Here is a 22503-nt window from a genome sequence, read left to right on the forward strand (position 1 = left end):
AAATTCTTAAGAACTTGTAGACAATTTTAAATCTCGGTCTTTTTCTGAAATTAGTTCTAGCAACACTTTTGATTTTTCAACCCTGTATACCACCATTCCCCATGTGAAATTGAAAAATCGCCTAAAAGAAATAATCCACAATGCCTTTCATCATAAAAATGGTAGCATACGCTATATTTATTACTTTGGGATTTCATAAGGCATATATGGTTAATAGTGACAAACAAAAAGGTAAAACATGCTACACAGAAGAACGAGTGGTCAGTATGCTGGAGTTTCTTAATTATCGACAACATATCTGTTAGGTTTGGAGGTAAACTTTTCCAACAAATTGTCGCCATTCCTATATCTCTTCTTATTTTCATATGAATAGGAAGTTCCTCCAGACACTTGTCAAAAACAAGAGGATCAAATGGGTTCCATAAATATTTCCCCCAGAACTAGAAATTAAAGAAACAACAGACATGGCTTCCTCCGCCTCATTTTTAGACTTATATCTCGAATTTGACTTACACCGTCATCTCAGTACCAGAATCTATGACAAACGAGACGATTTTAATTTTGAAATTAAAAATTTTCCCCACCTTAGTAGCAATATACCAACTTCACCTGCATATGGGATATATGTTTCCCAACTAATTCGATATGCAAGAGCTCCTACTCAGACTTTGTTAAACGTCATCAGTGTCTGAGTAGAAAGTTGATGAACCAGGGGTATGTCAAAGAACGTCTCGTCCTTTGTTAAAAAAAGTTCATCGGAAGGTACTAAGACCTTGTTGATAAATATTCCGTATCAACTTCACAAATAATACACGATGGTCTTGGTGTATATATTCTGCGTACTGATGTTGTTTATCATCTTAACAACGTGTTTTATTGTTCTTTTATTTGTCTTTATTAATTGTGTCTGTTTAGTTATAGCATCATTGTAAATATAACGGAATATTTGATGAGACTGTCATCAAAGTGAGAGGGTTAGCGCTATAAAACCAGGTTTAATCCACCATTTTCTACATTTTAGAATGCCTGTACCAAGTCAGGAATATGACAGTTCTTGTCCATTCGTTTTTGATGCGTTTTGTTATTTGATTTTGCCTTGTGATTACGGACTTTCCGAATTAATTTTCCACCAAGTTCAGTATTTTTGTGATCTTACTTTTTATTATCTTGTATGTTGTGAAATGTTATGTGATATTTTTTCTGTAGTGCTGGACAGGATAATTTTCTACTCAAAGTTTTTCATTATATAACAAAGATAGGAGAATAGGGTGCAACATTGGCGGTATTGCACCTCTTTGGGAATTTCAGCCACAGCATAAAGTCGCACCTTTTCGTTTTGCTATTTGAAGAGGCCATAATAAATAGGGAATAATAATAACTAATGACAGCAAAGATACAATTAGATCTTCAAACAAATAAAGCTTTCCGAAATCGTTAAATGGTTGCTTATAGAAGTTATTGTCCTTTTGTCTTTAATTGCTTTTTTTTTTTGGCCGAAAAATATAACTACTATTTTGCGCTTTTTCGAATCTATGATAATAGAGAAAAATGAGTGTTCAACTTAAACTTTATTTTGATAAACAAACAAGTATTGAAAGAGGAAATTTGTGCGATTCTGTTTTGGAAAACTATACTAGAATCATACAATCATCACTTATACAGTATCATGCATCATATGTTTAAGATCTTTGACCACATTTATTGTGAACTAAGCTATATTATGTCAAAAATTTGACCACAATCCAGATTCAGACATTATCAAGCTTGAATAGTGTGTTCAAATTTGCCCCAGCTGTTCCGAGTTCGTCAGAGCTTGCAATCGTATCATGCTGTGTGCGTGCAGCGAAGCATTTTATTTAAGATGTAATACCACCAAATCATAGTACGTAACATCCGGTTACATATAAAAAAAAAAAGGGGGGGGGGTCGAAAACATATTGCATTGAGTTGACAGTTGTAGGAACTGAATTCTTGTCCATTTGACTTCTATATATTTGCAGAAAAAAAATCTTAAAAATTCATTTTTATAAATTAATAATTTTTACCTCGATTTATGTTAATATATGATATATACGAACTCTGACTTTTAATTTCATATTTTTTGGTCAATAATTAAAAAAGTTTCCCATTAGGTCTCTATGTTAATTTAATTTTTTGGAGTGTTGTTTACCAGATGGAGTAAGTATAAGTAGTGTAACGGCCTTTAGACCAAAACAAAAACAACATCCATGTGCTTTTAATGTTTGTTTATTTGTACCATGTGACTTTGAATATTTAAATTTTAAGATGACCTCTACTGACCATCAACCAAACTTAGATTTCATGTCATGTGGTTGTCATAATTGTTCTATATATGAAAGGAAACTGCAATTTCCATTTTCTGTTTAAAAATAGAGGATATAGTATAAACTAGTAAAATAGTACTTTATAGGCAAAGGATATGCAAATGAATATTGTTTTATATGTTTACCTAACATATGTTTGTCCTTTATATGTTATGTTAGTGGCCATGAGTTATGATAGAATTTTCCAACTATAAAAACATTTTTTTTATTTTTCAAAATTGTTTGCTTCCAAGATGTGCATTTTGCACATTAATAAATAACTGAATGTATATTAACTTTAGGCTGTTTTTTAATAAACTTTTCAGAGTCTCTTTGCATTGTTATACAACTCACCATGCTAAAAGCATGCACAGTTTGTGTATAGTAAGTTAACTTATATAATGAAATAAAATCAATAATCAAAACTATAAAGTGATGATCATTTTCATTGGTGTCCTTTAATATTCAAATCGGTATAGTCACATGGTACAAATAAACAAACATTAAAAGCATATGGATGTTGTTTTTGTTTTGGTTTGAAGGTCATTACACTACTTATACTTACTCCATCAGGTAATCAACACTTCAAAAAATAAAATTAACATAGAGACCTAATGGGAAACTTTTTTTAATAATGGACCAAAAATTATGAAATTAATAGTCAGAGTTCGCATATATCATATATTAACATACATCAAGGAAAAAAATATTAATTTATTAAAATGAATTTGTAAGATTTTTTTTCTGCAAATATATAGAAGTCAAATGGACAATAATGCATTGCAGTAAATATATTCTTAGTATTAAACATATACAATCACAATTCATTTTAATCGGTATGTTTTATAGATTATCTACATGGTTACTAAAGCTTGTGCACACAGGGAAAAAAAGTGGTGAACATTTGATAGGTTGTCTTCCCGTGATTGTTAATATCGTATATGCAATGAAATGTTACATGAACTTTCTGTGTTGAAAAACAAGACTTAATCATACAATAACTTTTTGTTTTAAAAGAATATAAGTTTCTTACATTTCCAATACAATGAAAATAAAAGAAAGGTTGCGCATTTCAAATGATATTGTCATTCCTTCTCACGTAACATCTGCTTACAACATGTAAACATTCAGTTTTAACAGTGACATGTTTTATGACTGAAATGTAAGTTTTGTGAATGGATCCCTTTCAAAGAGCTAAACTTTTGTTCGTACATTGCATAATCAGATCGTGAGAGACCTTATCTAATTAACGATCAGTATAAACAATGTTAACATGACAACAGTAAGTAATGAATACGATATCACAATAAATTGTTTGTCCAGTATTTTAGACATCTGTTTCCCTGAAAGGTACTCATTATTTGACATGTCTCGTCTATCGTCAAATTTTAGAACTAATTTATAACAATTAGATATTTTCACTTTCTCCTCATAGTAAAATGCAGCTGATATTATAAGAAGTATAATAATGATTCCGCTGACAAATATGATAGCGATCATGGCCACTAACAAGTAACATATTGGATTTGATGTCGCTGGTATCGTCGATGACATTATGGTCAGAAAAATTGCATATGATAACAAAATTGAAATAGCTAGAGACATACGTTCACCTGATTCTGTTGGTAGTAAAAAGACAAGTGGATTTAGAATAGAGAACAACATCATAGGCAATATAACCATTATAACATAGTAAAAAGAATTTCGTTTGATGGTTATCTTAGCAAGGTAGCCGCCTTCATCATAAGCGTATGTCTCCGTGTTTATCAACTTCCAATCAGGATTGTCTACATAATATTCAGTTCCAGCATAATTAAAATGATTTAACAAAATCAAAATGTCTGATGCTATTCCCCAAGTTACAAAATTTAGACTACATGTTTGAACATCAAATGGGAATCGAGAGACATCTGTATCACATTTTGTATTCATTACACCTCCAGGCGAATAAGAAACGGTTCCATCGTGAAGTATTAAAATAACATACTCAATGTCCTCTCCAACAGATTTCATTTCATCTGGTGTATATAGAAGATATAATAGTGGCGTCCATATTTGATCGGACGAAATATAAAGACTTTCTTTGCCTCCATATAAATCAGGATCCCACGACAACGAAGGATCTTTCCATATTATTCGAAGTGCCGCTGTTACAATTATTCTTCCTTCAACCTCATTAAATGAATCAATGGAAAATAAATGAAAAAAAATATGAAGATTCAAAGAATCAGTTTCATTTTGTATGGGAAAGATGTCTTTCACATATCCGTCTAATAGATGTGAACGCAATTTTTTGGCATCAGTTATTTGCCAAGCTTTATAATGAAAACCACACAAGATAAACATAAAGCATAAAATTTTGAAAGCGTCTTTACACATCTTCGAAATAATATCAATGATAACTGGACGTTCCAAATATTTCTACTTATAAAGTGTAAATGTTTATTAACTAGCACAATTTGATTGGATATTTCAAAATTCAATTGTTTCTTTCTGCGTCATATCATTTGGTTAAAAGTATGGTTTCCTGTTTAAATGGTTGTATTGTTTTACTCACTGGTCAATTGTCGTTTCCATTTAAGGTGATAAATTGATAACAAATAAAGCATTTGCAGTTGGTGAAGAAATTAATCCTTTTCAGTTAGTTTTAGGAAATATCTAAACATGAAACATTTAGTAGGCATTTACTTGTTTTATGAATTATTATTTGGATGGAGAGTTGTGTCATTGGCACTCACACCACATCTTCCTATATCTATTTTTAATATACATTTTTTTTAATTTTAAATTGTAAGAACAAAGTCATACATTGTCATTAAAGATTACCTTAAATTCTATTCATAAGCTTGCTCTTAGATATATTTACAAATCACAGTCGTAAAGACTTATTTTAATTATTTTAATACTTGTAGGATACAATGAACACTGAATAGAACATTAATAATTCTACCCACATTTTTAGTGAGTTCCACCGACGACGACAAGTGGCTTGCAAATAAATTTACTATGAATGAAGTGAGATGAAGTCTTAGCGTGAATGATGCATATCAATACGACATAACAAATAAACATTTGTACACACAAAGTGACGAGTTCTTATAAGTTCTAATACATCCGACAAAAGGGTTCTGACCAAATAAAATAAAGTAAATCACAGATCTAGCATTAACACTAAAAATAAAAGATACATAACAAACATTTAGTCTAAGTGATAAAAGACACCGAGAATGGAACAGGCACATTACATATACATAACCTGTTTCTTTTGAAGTAGGATTAGTTAAAAAAAAAATCTTACAAAGCAACATACAATAAAAATCAGTAGAGCAAAAGTAGATAAATAAATAGAGTTAAGTTGAGAAGGGAAATGGGGAATGTGCAAAATAGACAACAATGCGACAAAAAATCAGAAAACAGTCCAAAGCCACCAATGGGTTTTCAACACAGCAAACAAATTTCGTACCTTGATGCGGGCATCGGCTGGCCCTTAAACAAAAATATTAACTATAAAAAAAGAAGATGTGGTATGATTGCCAATCAGACAACTGTCCACAAGAGAACAAAATGACACAGGTATTAACAACTATAGGTCATTGTACGGCCTTCAACAATGAGCAAAGCCCGTAACGCATAGTCAGCTATAAAAGGCCCCGATATGACAATGTAAAACAATTCAAACGAGAAAACTAACGGCAGTTCATATTAATTACGTGTTACAGTGTTAAATCTTGATAAGCATTGTACTCCTTTTTTGACAATTTGACCTATAATGTTTGTTGGTTTAATCACATATCGTTGTCCATATAATGGAAATGTATGTGACTATCATACGAGTGCATGGTTTGACTTGCTATCAAACCAGGTTTAGTTAATCATTTTCTAAACTAGACAATTCCTGTACCAAATCAGGAATATGACAGTTGTTTTCCATTCGTTTGATAATGTGTTTCAGCTTTTGATTTTGACTTTTGATATGAGACTTTTCAATTTAATTTTTCTTGGAGTGCGGTATTTTGTTGGTTTACTGTTTATAAATATAGAAAGATGTGGTATGAGGGCCAACGAGACAACTTTCCATCCAAGTTAGAATTTGTAATAAATAGGGCTTTCAACAACGAGCCGGGCTCAAGCACAATCCCTAATAGTATCCTTTCTATGGGATATATGGGGAAAAAACAGAAATAAAGGCAGTAGTAGTATACCGCTGATCAATCAATAGTCGATTTAACTGAAACAAATCTGGATCACAAACCAAAACTGAGGGAAACACATCAACTATAAAAGGAATCAAAACAACATAAACAATGGACTGTTACGAAAACAAACGCCAACATGCATAAGAAATGAACAATGTGATAACAACTGACATATTCCTGACTTGGTACAGATCATTTATAGAAAAGTAGTAGGTTGAATGTAAAGAAAAGAAGATATGCTATGATTGCCACTACGACAACTATCCACAAGTGACAAAAATTGACACAGAAATTATCAGCTATAGGTCATGGTACGTCCTTCAACTATGAGGGGAGTCCATACCGCATAATCAGTTGTGCAAGGCCCTGAAAGTCAAACGAGAGAACCTGGTTTTGTGCTCGTATTATGCCAACAACTCAGTTTTATAAAAAATAATTATTATTTCTGATGTAGAGATCCTATGGGTTCATCAATTTTAATACCTAATTATGCCATCTTTAATGACCTGGGAACAGTATCGTAAACATAAGCCTTCTAAATATGTTTGTTTGTATAGAATATTATCATAAAACATTGGATGTGAAATACCTGAACATTTTTGTTCAGAGTGTTCATTCATTTGATCTCTTGAGATTGTAGTCAAAATTATTGTTACCCAAACAATAAGTAAGACCCAACAAATATGACTGCAATAGTTGCAAATGAGAAGTAATATAATCGGTTTAATGAAGCTGGTATCGACTATGACATAAAGGTTAGCAAAATGAGTTTAAAGATTGAAAAAATGAGTTTCATTTCGTGTGGGGAAAACTTCTTTCATGTATTCATTTCAAAAATGTGAATGCTATTATTTTTACGTTTTTCGTTTAATAATTAAAACTATATATGATAAACATATTAATGTAACCCAATGTCAAAACTTGTACGCATTTTTGAAATTTAGTATTAACTGTCTACTTGAAGTTCTAAGTAAATAGTTTGAGTTTTTTAAGTGGTCAATTAATACTTCTGACTTTTTAATTGACCATTCTGTTATTTTGCATTGTGTTGGATAAACATTTTAAATATTGTTTAAATGGATGTATTGTTATAGTAGTTAAATTTACGAACTTGTCGTTGTTATTCATAATACAGAATTTATTAAAATATGTATTTGCAATTCCTTAAAATCAATGGTTTTCATTTGCAACACAGATTATACCTAACATAAACATTAAGCCAGCAATAATTGTATATCTTTTTGAAATAATAGGCAGTTTTAAAGACTATCCGACAGTGAAGTTTTTAAATCTATTTACTTACTCTTAGACTAGTCAATACATTATATCATCAAATGAACTAACCCTAATGACTATAACTATTGTAATTTTAATACATTGTACAATTGTAATCTCCCTTTACGGAATTTTGATATGGTTCAATAGAGTGCTGAGTTGACTTAAATGATACAAACAGCACAAGCACAATACAGCAAACAAACTAAAGTATGTCTGGGGTTAAAATTAATTACCATTTAATAAATGAAACATAAGATTTTTCAGAAGTAACTTCATATTGTTACTCACATTGAAGTGAAAAAATCAAAACCATCAACACAGCTATTGTCAACTATAAATAAATATAAATGCATTATACAATGGATGTATAACCACGGGAATAGCAAGAAGCAACATTAAATGTTTAAACCTTCGAATGCTTTAACTATGCTACAGCAAATATATGTGTAGGCAATTTTTTTACATTACCACTTACGTTACTTGATTTTATAACAAATCTATCGATCGTACAATGAAACCTTCGGTAAATTGGATCCTTGAATTTCGAACTGGATATCGACTGTAACTTTTGGATTCTAGCGTAACTGGTGAAGAGGATTTTTGTATTAATTTAGTTAAGTTCCTTTTTGAAACAATGTTCGGGCGTACAAAATTGCATTTTTGTAAGTTTTTATATCCGTTGAATCATATTTTATTAATTGTTGTCAAATGATCATAACAGTTAAAGTATGTTTTTTTTTTGGTGACAATGCGAAATAGGTGTAATAAATATTTCAAAATATCAACAAATTTGTTACTGGTCAAATTAGGTTTTTAGTCGACTTCATGATTCTGTGAATGACATTCAGGGGAATCTAGATGTATCATTCAACCAACCGAAGTGAAGTGCAAATAATGATCTACAGTAGACGTTATGACGAAAGAGTACAGTTAATGAATAAAAAAAGTAAAATCATAAAAAACTGAACTTAGAGGAAAATCAATTAGGAAAGTCCATAATCACATGGCAAAATCAAATAACAAAACGCATCAAAAACGAATGGACTAGAACTGTCATATTCCTGACTTGGTACGGGCATTTTCAAATGTAGAAAATGGTGGATTAAACCTGGTTCTATAGCGCTAACCTTCTCACTTTAATAACAGTCTCATCAAATTCCGTTATATTTACATGATGCGTTAAATAAACAGTCACAATTAATAAAATAGTCAAAATATGGGTACATCAGTCATCATCGTATAACAATTTAAAAAGGGGACAATTTAATCGAACACAAAAACATCTTCTATCTACGAACACATTAATTGATTTGAGTGTCTGACGTCAGAAAATTTTATACGTCACATAAATGTGTCGTTCAATGTGCATACAAACAGTTTTAAAATTTACATAGGCAAAGTAAGCATACAGGGTTAAAAAATCAAAAGTATGTAAGAATAAATTACAGAAATAGACCGATATTAAAACAAGTCCAAAAGTTATAGGTAGAATTATGAGAATCCAAAAATAGTCAATACCACTACGCGATTGAATGATTTTCATAATAGAAATATATCATAATGACATATAATAGACCAATATAATACTGACGGGATCTTTTAAATTACAGAGTCAAGTAATAAAAAGAAAAGAAATACAAAAAGTCGCATATACAAAAAAAAACACAAAAAAATGAAAGCCAATACAAACACATTGACGAGATGTATAAGTACCGAGCCACGTCAAACTATATAAATACTAGAACAAAGACAAATGAAAGAACAATAAAACATGTTGTTAAGATGATAAACAACATCAGTACGCAGAATATATACATCAAGACCATCGTGTATTATTTGAAAAGTTGATACGGAATATTTATCAACAAGGTCTTGATACCTTCCGATGAACTTTTTTAGAAAAAGGACGTGACGTTCTTTGACATATCCCTGGTTCATCAACATTCTACTCAGACACTGATGACGTTTTACAAAGTCTGAGTAGGAGCTGTTCAATCCACCATTTTCTACATTAGAAAATGCCTGTACCAAGTCAGGAATATGACAGTTGTTATCCATTCGTTTGATGTGTTTGGACTTTTGATTTTGCCTTTTGATTTTGGATTTTCCTTTTTGAATTCTCCTCGGAGTTCAGTATTTTTGTGTTTTTACTTTTGAATATCGAATAAGTTGGGAAATATATATCCCATATGCAGGTGAAGTTGGTATATTGCTACTAAGGTGGGGGAAATTTATAATTTCAAAATTAAAATCGTCTCGTTTGTCATAGATTCTGGTACTGAGATGACTGTGTAAGTCAAATTAGAGATATAAGTCTAAAAATGAGGCGGAGGAAGCTGTGTCTGTTGTTTCTTTAATCTCTAGTTCTGGGCGATATATCAAAGGAACCCAATCAGAAAAGTTCGGATTGTTTATGGAAAGAACATCATCAATATATCTGAAAGTGAAATTAAATAATCTGGCTTCTTTGATCCTCTTGTTTTTGACAAGTGTCTGGAGGAACTCCGATTCATATGAAAATAAGAAGAGGTCGGCAAGAAGAGGCGCACAGTTTGTTCCCATAGGAATGCCGACAACTTGTTGGAAAAGTCTACCTCGAAACTCAACAAATATGTTGTCGATAAGAAACTCCAGCATACTGACAACTTGTTCTTCTGTGTAGCATGTTTTACCTTTTTGTTTGTCACTATTAACGAAATATGCCTCATGAAATCCCAAAGTAATAAATTTATAGCGTATGCTACCATTTTTATGTTGAAAGGCATTGTGGATAATTTCTTTTAGGCGATTTTTCAATTTTACATGGGGAATGGTGGTATACAGGGTTGAAAAATCAAAAGTTTTGATCGAACTAATTTCAGTTAAAAACCGAGATTTAAAATTGTCTAGAAGTTCTTTAGAATTTTTAAGAATCCACATATGGTTAATACCACTACGCGAGTAAACAGTTTCACAGTATTTCTGAAGACCTTCTTTCACTGCGGACAGAGTTTTAGTCAATCTAATGGACAATTCTTTAGTTGAACATGAAGATGAGCCAGCAATATACCGTTGCTTGTACGGAATTTTATGAAGCTTTGGTATCCAATACAAACAAGGTAAGTCCTCCGATATGGTGTTCAATATAATGTTTATTGAAGCCATGATGGACTTATGATTTGCTAAAATCTCATCCTTGTCAAATGATATGTCTTTGTATGTGGGATTACCTGAGTGCTCCGTTATACCCAATTCTTTTACAAGACATTCGTAGTAATACGATTTACATACAAAGACAATATTATTTGAAGCTTTGTCCGCAGGAACAACAACATACTTATCATGAAGAGTTGATAGACATTTCATGGCCTCTTTGTCTCTGAAAACGGACTTTGGTCGATCGTTCACACAGTTTTTCAACTTGTGAATGCGACGTTTTATCAGAGACCTGATAGAAAAGTAGATAGGTACACGATTTATTTGAATTCAAATAAGAAATCGCTCTGAAGTTTCTCGATCTTTTTCTGTTGCCTCATTGCCAGATCAATAAATTTGGTATAAAAACAAGTAACTTTAGTGGTCGTATGGACAACTTGCTTACACATATATGTGTTATAACTAAGTTAAGGCATTCTTCCCTAATGCAAAAGGCAAAATTTGCTATATATACTTATTAGAGGTGCGATGACATGATTGAAGCTCTTACAGTTTATCGACAGATTGTAGGTATTAATTTCTATGGGAACCACTTTTGTCCCTTAAATAGCAGACTGGTTATTGTTCTGTTCTGAAGTGTGCTGTTTAAATGTGATGAATTGGAATTTCATTCGTTTAAACGGGCAGTGCATAAGAATGAAATTAATTTCTCCTGGGTGTTTCATCACATATAGCATAGAAAGCGTTATGTTTTCCCGCTTCAAAATTATTTTCGCGGTATTTGTTTGCCAATGTAATCATTCAGCACGACGTCGTCAATCTAAAGCAGTCGAATTTTCGTGGTAAATTATAATTCTTAAGCTTTATATTTGGAGAGTTTTGTGTTTGATACTGATGTTTGAATTATATATTATATGTGTAGATATGTATGTATGAATTGTATTTATTTCTTATTAAATATAGAGCATTGTCGTTTTCGTGCGACTATCCGCTTTAGAAAGTCTTTGGTATTTATTATAGCCTTTGGATATTTGGTACAAGTATTGGTTATACGTGGATATTTGGTACAAGTTTTTGAATTTACCCAGAGAAAAAATAAAGGGATAACCTGTGATTTCCTAGATTTGCTATATTTCATTTCACGAGAAACTATACACAAACATTTAATCACAAAGGGAACGATTTTCCATCCATTTGTGTTAATTGTTCCTTTTTAAACGGAAATGATCCTTTGGTACCATTTTACAGTGTTTATATATCACTACTCCTTCACCATGTGTCTGTCTGTAGCCGCGTTTTTTCTTTGTTATTTCATTTTACGTTATCTATATATTACTGGTTTATTAATAGTCATGGAATTTCATACAAATTACTTAAAAAACCAAAATTGTAATTTTTAGAAACAGAGGGAAAATTAGACCAGAAGAGCAATGGTATATTAATGGAAAGGCTATTGATGTATGTAACGAGTTCATGTATTTAGGAATTTTATTTTATTATACTGGTAACTTTGCAAATACTCAAAAGAAACTATCAGAACAGGGTAAAAAGGCTGTGTTTAGTATATTCAATAAAATACATGATGATTATTATAATCTTGAAACTTTGTTGTCATTATTTGATACTTATGTAGCAAGTATACTGAATTATTGCTCGGAAATATGGGGATTTCATATGGCACCAAATATTGAAAAAGTTCATTTGTATTTTTTAAAACGTATTCTTAAAGTCAAAATGAGTGCTGTAACTAATATGGTTTATTGTGAATTAGGTAGATTGCCAATGTACATTGAAAGGCAGTATAGAATGGTCAAATATTGGATTAAGATTTTGAGTACAGAAAATTGTATATTAAAGAATAGCTATGATGAGATGTATGACAGAAGTTTTATTAAAAAGAACGATAAACACAACTGGTGTTGTAAAATTAGAGATATTTTGTTAAGATATGGATTTAATTATGTTTGGTTGAACCAAAGTGTAGATTGTAAAGATATTTTTCTATCGCAATTAAAAGAAAGAATGCTTGGTGCATTCATTAGTGAAGCAACTATGTTTTTTGAGAATTCAAATAAATGTCATTTGTATAGATACATGTATTGTACACACACATTGCAATTTTATTTAGATAGACCTGTAAATTATATATACAAACCATACATTTGTAAATATCGTATATCAGCTCATATATTAAGTATAGAAACAGGTAGATATTATAATGTTGATAAAAATAATAGACTATGTACAAATTGTAATACTAGCTCTATTGAAGATGAATACCATTTTATACTTGAATGTAAAAAATATAGTCAGATTCGAGAAAAGTATATAAAAAAGTATTATTGGAGAAATCCTTCTACATTCAAACTTATCCAGTTGTTATCTGTCAGAAATATTAAAGAATTGAATAACTTAGGTATATTTCTAAAATCTGCTGAAAAACTTAGAATTTAATTGCAGTAAATAATATTTTTGTTCTCACTTTATTTAAGTATCATATCATTCTCCGCTCGTATTTTGTATTATGTATTATGTATTATATGTTCTTTCATGCACACCTTATATTTATATTTACTATTAATATATCTCTTGTGAAATTCTTATATTGGTGTAAAATTGTGTATATGTATCCTATAAGCTGTATTGCTTTCGGAATAAAGTATTATTATTATTCATAAAACATTCACTGATAGTTACAACGATCAAACAAACCCATCGTAAAAGGTTACAATTTTAACACTGTAACTGGATCATTGAATATTGTATTTATTGATTGGTATAAATATTGATTTTTTATCAGTAAATGAGACTGTCATCAATGTGAGAGGGTTAACGCTATAAAACCAGGTTTAATCCATCATTTTCTACATTTGAAAATGCCTGTACCAAGTCAAGAATATAACAGTTCTTGTCTGTTCGTTTTTGATGTGTTTTGTTATTAGATTTTGCCATTTTCTTTCCGATTTGATTTTCCTCTTAGTTCAGTATTTTTGTGATTTTACTTTTCAATAACAAACTTTATATCATTGTGATATGCACATGTGCAGTCATGGTTCTACAATTTGTCGAAACCTCCGTAATACCTGTGGTTTTGGTGTGTTTTCTAGTTTACTGTACGGTATGGATTCAATCAAATCAAATAATGGTAATTACGCCATTCGTCTTTTTAATATCGGTAACTATTACAGGATGTTTGAAACTAAATTATTCTTCAAAACAAATTTCATTTTGATATGCTAATGATGGTAGAAAATACACAAAATAAAACCATTTCAAACTCAATACCAATTTAATAGTCTTCTTTGTGTCAATATAAGAATCAAAATATATTTTATTTTTAAAATTCGTGTGTATTTATATAAACGTCACAAAATATACGTCACTTGTTGTGGCGTTGATCACTGCCTGTGACACGTAGGTTTATACTTCGTTTGTTGTGTCCTTGTGTCCTGTCGTAAATTCGCTGTAGGTATATGTTATTATTCTGCGGATTACATGTTGTAATTAACTATTATGTTATGCATGTTATGTATTTACTTATTTCTCTGTGTTTATTGTTCTTGCATTTGTTTGTTTTGTATTTTAATCTTGCCACGTAGTTTTTTTATTTTTATTTTAACGGTATTATTAACCTTGATAATAAAATTGAGAAAGGAAATGGTGAATATGTCAAAGCGACAACCACCCGACCATAGAGCAAAATATATACTTATTACCATTTTGTTGTCAAAACAAACAAAAAAAATATCACCACAGTGGAACATTATAAGACTTTACGAGAAATGCAAGTATACAGATTTAACCTCACACATTAATCTATACAAATATCTTCTTCTCGAAACCAGTTAATTATTTTAAACGGGATATCACATCCTCAATTTTACGGAGATGTCGTTTATAGTGTCCTGAAATTCAGAAACTATCCTGGTAAACTTGTCGATCCTTTAAATAAACTAGTTCTAAAAGGTTACCATTTAGTACTGTCATTAGATCTTTGAATATTGTTTTTATTGGTATTAATATTGATATTGTTATTAGCAAATTAAATGCAAACTAAATATTATTGTTATATACAAATGCACCTTCATGGATCTATAATCTGTCCATTCCTGTATCTTGGTATTCCATAAGGTGGTTTTTTTCACGGTTTATGACGTCTTTTTATGAAATCCATTGGATGTTGGATGTCTACTGATTGATAATTTAATCGTAGATGCATGATTTGTTTTATTAGCTATTTTGGCTTTGAACTAGCTGTCAGTAACTGCACGTACTCTCAGATCTGTAATCATTGTCTTTTTGTTACCAGTACCCAGACACATCCACTCTGTGTACTTGTTATATTATTTCTATGTGTATCCATCTCATGAGTTAAGCCTTTTTAACTGATTATTATAGTTCGTTCTTCTGTCGTTTTGTTACCCCACTGTCCCAGGTTAGAGTTTGGATCCCGCGTATATGTTTAACCGCGCTATATTATGTATGTATTTGCCTGTCTCAAGTCAGAAGCCTGTAGTTCAATGGTTCGTCCTCAGTCAATATACTTCTTTCAGTTACATATATCCTTGTATTGACCTTGTACAAATGCTATAATTGTATAGTATTCAAAAGAACCTGTGTCCCCATATATGCTGACGTTATATAATGAATTCGATACTTCTTTTCTGGTTTCGAATTTCTTCCTCTGTTAGCTTATTTAATTGATGAGTTTACATTTTACACTTAAATTAACACTGCGTTAGCAATTATACTAATTACACGTATTACATGCTATTTTCAGTATACATATTGATAACATATCGCCAACAGGAAATTACCCACCTGTTTAAAACTATTTGAATGTCTGGACACAGGAACGCAACATATATAAATGATGTATATGTAATCAACTCATTGCCAGTGGTCATTTTCTGCAAAATGAGCGCAAAACAGAACTTCACCGTATTTGAAAACGATACGTATTGCGCTAGCAATTGTATCAAAGTAAATAATACATTTTTCATTGTCGTTTTATACGTTTTTGGATCTTTAACTGTTGTTTTTAATGTTCCATCTTTAGTTATGGTGATAATAACATTCATAAGGAAACTTAAACTAAAATACATTCATATACTGAGTTTAAGTTTTACTGACGCTATTATTGGAGTCTCTTGGTTGTTGATAACGAACACACTCACAGGAACAAAGATGTCTTTCGCTGACTGTGCTATCAGAGGTTACCTGCTTTGCGTGACGTTTATGGCATCGATGTTTCAGGTGTTAGGAATTTGCATTGAACGAAATATGGTAATTTGTTTACAGTCAAGGTTTTTCATGAGTCAAAAGAAAAAGAAAATGTTCATCATAATAATGTCATGGGGACTAGCTATTCTACTAAGTAGCATCGTGTCGGTGGTTACTGTCAGAAGTTACAATGACGCCCGCGTGTGCTCATTTGATAGTTTGTTTCAAGCTCAAAAATATACAGCATATGGTACCCTTGGAATCGTTTTTGCAATTACCCAAGTTGGAGTTGTGGTTGCTATGACAATTTTATTAGTATTTCTTAATCAACATCAAAAGAAAATGGAAAAATTAAATGTTCGCAAAATAAAAAAATCCGACATTAAACTGTGCACAACAATTGGTATGATAGCTGTTTTATTCTTTGCTGTCAATACACCTCTGACTGTAGTGTATTTACTGGATGGGTTTTATACTGGTATGTCATCATCGAGAATTATAAGGAATGCGTCCTTTCTATTTGCAGGAATAAATTCAATGATAAATCCATTCATATACCTTTTCAAGATTAAATACTTTCGAGATTTAATCCGAAACAGTGTAAATAAAATTTGTTCATGTATATATGTAAATCATGAAGATACGTCATCGGGATCTTAAAAGAATGGCTTCAACGATCCAACGCTATGGAGATTAACGCATGTTTTAGGAACACTTATACGTGCATACTGTCTCCGTACTTGTGGTCTATGCCATTATATTTTATGGCAGGCCGAAAGTTGACCTATAATTGTTTACATTTTACACATTGTGTTGTGTTTTCTCATTTAACATCTCTTTGTTTCTATATATATTTTGCACCTAAAACATGCAAAGATAAAGAGTAGCAATAGACGCGGTGGTTTTTTTTTATTATTCCATTAGTAGTTATTCTAGTATTTTATCTATTAGAGAAAATACATATATTTGAGAAAAGAGACGATTTTATGATAAAAATAAAATACATTCAAACTTCTGTCATTTATTTGATATGAGCAGAACCAAATTTACTGTTAAAATATTGTTTTGAATTTTGTCCTTTTTATATTTTTATGTTTTAAAAGACGTGTTTTGATCATTATCAAAGATGGTTTGGCATTTCGCATTCTTTAATGAGGATTTAAAGTTTCATTTTGTACCATTTCAATGGGATTTTTGGATATTAGATCTCTTGATGAGTTTATTTACAACCACTGGGTCGATGCCACTGCTGGTGGAGATTTATTTCCCCAAGGGTATCACAAGCCCAGTAGTCAACACTTTTTGTGCTGACATGAATTGTCATTGATATGGTTATATTTATAAATTTACTGTTTACAAATTTTTGAATTTTTTGAAATACCAAGGCTTTTTTTCGCAGGCATAGATTACCTTAGCTGTATTTGGCAAAACCTTTAGGAATTTTGGTCCTCAATGCTCTTCAAATTCGTACTTTATTTGGCCTTTTTTTTTTTGGATTTGAGAATCACTGATGAGTCTTTTGAAGACGAGACGCGCGTCTGTTGTATATACTAAATTTAGTCCTCGTATCTATGATGAGTTTATTTACAACCACTGGGTCGATGCCACCGCTGGTGGATATTTATTTCCCCGAGGGTATCACAAGCCCAGTAGTCAACACTGTTTGTGCTGACATGAATTGTCATTGATATGGTTATATTTATAAATTTACTGTTTACAAATTTTTGATTTTTTTGAAATACTAAGACTTATCTACCTCAGGCATAGATACCTTAGCTGTATTTGGCAAAACCTTTAGGAAGTTTGGTCCTTAATGCTCTTTAAATTCGTACTATATTTGGCCTTTTTAATTTTTTTGGATTCGAGCGTCACTGATGAGTCTTTTGAAGACGAAACGCGCGTCTGGCGTATATACTAAATTTATTCCTGGTATCTATGATGAGTTTATTTGTGTTTATACTGTGCGTGCACTTTAATCAAAGCAAGCGCAGTAATTGTGCAACATTAAGTTGTACATCTCTGCTTGTAAATACATGTAAATGTAATGTAATTATTGATATACTAGTATATGCATAAAAATAATAACATCTTTTTGTCGGACGGCTCCTTTCAAAATATTCATCCAATAATACCGGATTGAATCCAAAATCACTTCTTTAGACAAGATATATTGAAAATAAATTTTATAAAAATTACTTTTTCTGAATAAGCTAATCACAGATACCGGGATTTAAAAAAGTGTATGCAAGACTTGCGTTCGACGTGAGCGTTTAATTTTCAGAAGACTCATCGGGAACGCTTGAATAAAAAAATCCGAAAGGTTTTGTCAAATATAGCTAAGGTTATATTTCCTTAATGGGAAAATCCTAAGTATATCAAAAGCATTCAATACTATTTGTAATCCACCATTTTCTACATTTGAAAATGCCTGTACCAAGTCAGGAATATGACAGTTCTTGTCCATTCGTTTTTGATGCGTTTTGTTATTTGATTTTGCCATGTATTATGGACTTTCCTAATTGATTTTCCTCTGAGTTCAGTATTTTTGTGATTTTACTTTTTAAAGCTATGACCATAACAATGACCAACAATGTCAACACAGATAGACCCGCGGGATAGATAGACTTTTTAGAAGTTGTTATTTACATGCATACATCAGCATCATTCTAAATTTTCTGAAAAGCTACTGAACAGTACGGAATCGGCTGAAAAAAGTAAAATAACAAAAATATCAAAAACCGAGGAAAATTCTAAACGGAAAGTCCCTTAGCAAATGTCAAAATTGGAAGCTTAAACACATCAAACGAATGGATAACAACTGTCATATTACTGACTTGGAATATGCATTTCCCATGTGAAAAAAATGGTGGATTAAACTCTATTGTACAGCTAGCTAAACCTCTAATTTGTAAGACAGACGCATAACATTTCAATTTGACGACGATGTGAGTACAAAACAACAGGCATAATAGGTAAAGTTGTCAAAAATCAGGGTAGAAAAGTCAACATTATGTTATTATCTTAATCACTTTAGAAAACAAACAAATATGTCAATAAATAAAAACCAAAAGCCACGTATAAAAGGAAAGCAACAAAAACACAAAAACACAAAAATGTACCACAACACAACAACACAATGACGGGATGTACAAGTACCGAGCCATGTCAAATGTACATCAAGTTATTTATATGATAAACAATGTCAGTACCGAGAATCTATAATTGAAGATCATCGTGTATTGTTTGTGCAGTTGATACAGAATATTTATCAACAAGGTATTGGAATATTCCGATGATTTTTTTTAGAAAAAGGATGAGACGTTTTTTGATATAATCCTGAATCATCAACTTTCTGCTCAGACACTGGTTACGTTTTAGTATCAGCAGAAAGCTCTTGAATACAGGAAATGTATATTCCATATGCAGGTTAAGTTGGAATCTTCCTACTATAAAAGTGGGGGAAATTGATAATTTTAAAATCAAAATCGTCTCATTTGTCATAGATTTTGGTACCGATTTGACTGTAAAAAGAAAAATAACAAAAATACTGAACTCTCAGGAAAATTCTAAACGGAATGGCCCTAATGAAATGGCAAAATCAAAAGCTCAAACAAATCAAACGAATAGACAACGACTGTCATATTACTGACTTGGTACAATCATTTTCTCAAATAGAAAATGGTGGATTAAACTTGCTTTTATAGCTAGCTAAACTTCTCACTTGTATGACAGTCGCATAATCCCATTATATTTACAACGATGTATGAACAAAAAACACCACACATAATAGAAAGAAAAGTCAAACATAGGGATACAGCAGTCAACATTGTGTTATTATCTTGATCACTATAAAAAACAAACAAATGACGGGATTTATACGTACAGAGCTACGCCATGTGTATCAACAAACACAAAAAGGCACATAGACCAAGCATAAAAGCAAAAATAAAAGACAAGAATACAAAAGTTTTCAATGAACAATATACCAATAAAGGATGCATAAGAACAGAGCCACATCATATGTAAAAAACACAAAAAAGCATATAGACCAAGCATAATAGCAAAAATGAAAGACAAGAATACAAAAGTTGTCAATGGACAATAACACAATGAAAGGATGCATAAGAACAGAGCCACATCATATGTAAAAAAAAACACAAAAAGGCACATAGACCAAGCATAAAAGCAAAAATAAAGACAAGAATACAAAAGTTTTCAATGAACAATAACACAATGAAAGGATGCATAAGAACAGAGCCACATCATATGTAAAAAACACAAAAAGGCATATAGACCAAGCATAAAAGCAAAAATGAAAGACAAGAATACAAAAGTTGTCAATGGACAATAACACAATGAAAGGATGCATAAGAACAGAGCCACATCATATGTAAGAAAAAAACAAAAAGGCATATAGATCAAGCATATTAGCAAAAATGAAAGACAAGAATACAAAAAGTATTATAGAACAATAACACATTAAGTATATAAGTACAGAGCCACGTCATAATTCAATAAAGAAACAAAGCAATGTGTATGCACAGTACTGAAAGTACTTTTCAGTTGAAAATTGACTGAAAGACTGAACGTGACTGAAATATTAAATGTTTAAGATGATGTTTAGATCAAAATGACTATTTCAGGTCAAAATTATGTATACTAGTGATATAGCTGGTTGCTAGTTGGTAATCATAAACTTCTTTCTTTTATTACCTATCACTGAATGAGGAATGGTAGACTCATATCCTTATGTATTGTGGCAATAGTGTTGTCATGTTTAATATAAATACTTAAGAAGAACGGAAAGGATCTGCGATCTTTTATATTCGCTCTTTCACGAAGTGGTAGAAAACGAAACTGTTTGTTCTGATTTTGCTTTTAAAAGAACTTTGTCAACATTTTGCCTTCTAATAATGTTAATACATTTTTCAAAATAAGCTTATTTGCCTTGAACGAAAAATATCTAAACTTTTAATTTACCACCCCAAAATATGTCAGAAACATCCTCATCAATATTATTGTTTAATTATATATTATCCATTTAACATGATTTAAAAATCTTATCCTGATGTTTGATTTTTTTTTACTTCTTAATCGAGTTATCCGTTTTGGGTTGATTGTGTGGCTTATTTTTCTCCGGTTGAATGATGTTTACTCTACATTAATATTAATTTAACTAGAGGCTCTAAAGAGCCTGTGTCGCTCACCTTGGTCTATGTTCATATTAAACAAAGGACACAAATGGATCCATGACAAAATTGTATTTTGGTGATGGTGATGTGTTTGAAGTTCTTACTTTACTGAACGATTTTGCTTCTAACAATTATATCTATAATGAACTTTGCCCATTAGTAACAGAGAACTATATTTGGTAAAAATTTACATAAATTTACCAAATTAATGAAAATTGTTAAAAATTGACTTTAAAGGGCAATAACTCCTTAAGGGGTCAATTGACCATTTAGGTCATGTTGACTTATTTGTAGATCTTACTTTGCTAAACATTATTGCTGTTTACAGTTTATTGCTATCTATAATAGTATTCAAGATAACCAAAAACGGCAAAATTTCTTTAAAAATTACCAATTGGAGGGCAGCAACCCAACAACCAGTTGTCCAATTCATCTGAAAAAGGACAGATAGATATTGACTTGATTAACAATTTAACTTCTTGTCAGATTTGCTCTAAATGCTTTGGTTTCATAGTTATAAACCCAAAACTGCATTTTACCCCTATGTTCTATTTTTAGTCGTGGCGGCCATCTTGGTTGAATGGCCAGGTCATCGGACACATTTTTCAACCTAGATACCCCAAAGATGATTGTGGCCTAGTAGTTTCAGTGGAGATTTTTGTAAAAGATTACTTAGATTTACGAAAAATGGTTAAAAATTGACTATAAAGGGCAATAACTCCTAAAGGGGTCAACTGACATTTCGGTCATGTTGATTTATTTGTAAATCTAACTTTGCTGAACATTATTGATGTATACAGTTTATCTCTATCTATAATAATATTCAAGATAATAACCAAAAACAGCAAAAATTCCTCAAAATTACCAATTCAGGGGTAGCAACCCAACAACCTATTGACTGATTCATCTGAAAATTTCAGGGCAGATAGATCTTGACCTGATAAACATTTTTATCTCGTCAGATTTCCTCAAAATGTTTTGGTTTTTGAGTTATAAGCCAAAAACTGAATTTTACCCCTATGTTCTATTTTTAGCCGTGGCGGCCATCTTGGTTGGTTGACCAGGTCACGTCACACATTTTTTTAAACTAGATACCCCAAAGATGATTGTGGCCAAGTTTGGATTACTTTGGCACAGTAGTTTCAGAGAAGAAGA

At 31.3% G+C, this 22503-nt stretch overlaps 1 protein-coding gene across 1 annotated transcript; it reads right to left on the bottom strand.

Moving 5' to 3' along the window:
- Positions 1–3513: 3513 nt before the first annotated feature.
- On the bottom strand, positions 3514–4703 carry LOC134706092 (acetylcholine receptor subunit alpha-1-B-like). Its single transcript, XM_063564800.1, has one exon. It carries the CDS (start codon positions 4701–4703, stop codon positions 3567–3569), a length of 1137 nt encoding a protein of 378 aa, XP_063420870.1. The 3' UTR covers positions 3514–3566.
- Positions 4704–22503: the final 17800 nt, after the last annotated feature.

The sequence above is a fragment of the Mytilus trossulus genome, chromosome 2 (genome assembly GCF_036588685.1).
Source record: "Mytilus trossulus isolate FHL-02 chromosome 2, PNRI_Mtr1.1.1.hap1, whole genome shotgun sequence".
In the NCBI taxonomy this organism is placed as follows: domain Eukaryota; kingdom Metazoa; phylum Mollusca; class Bivalvia; order Mytilida; family Mytilidae; genus Mytilus; species Mytilus trossulus.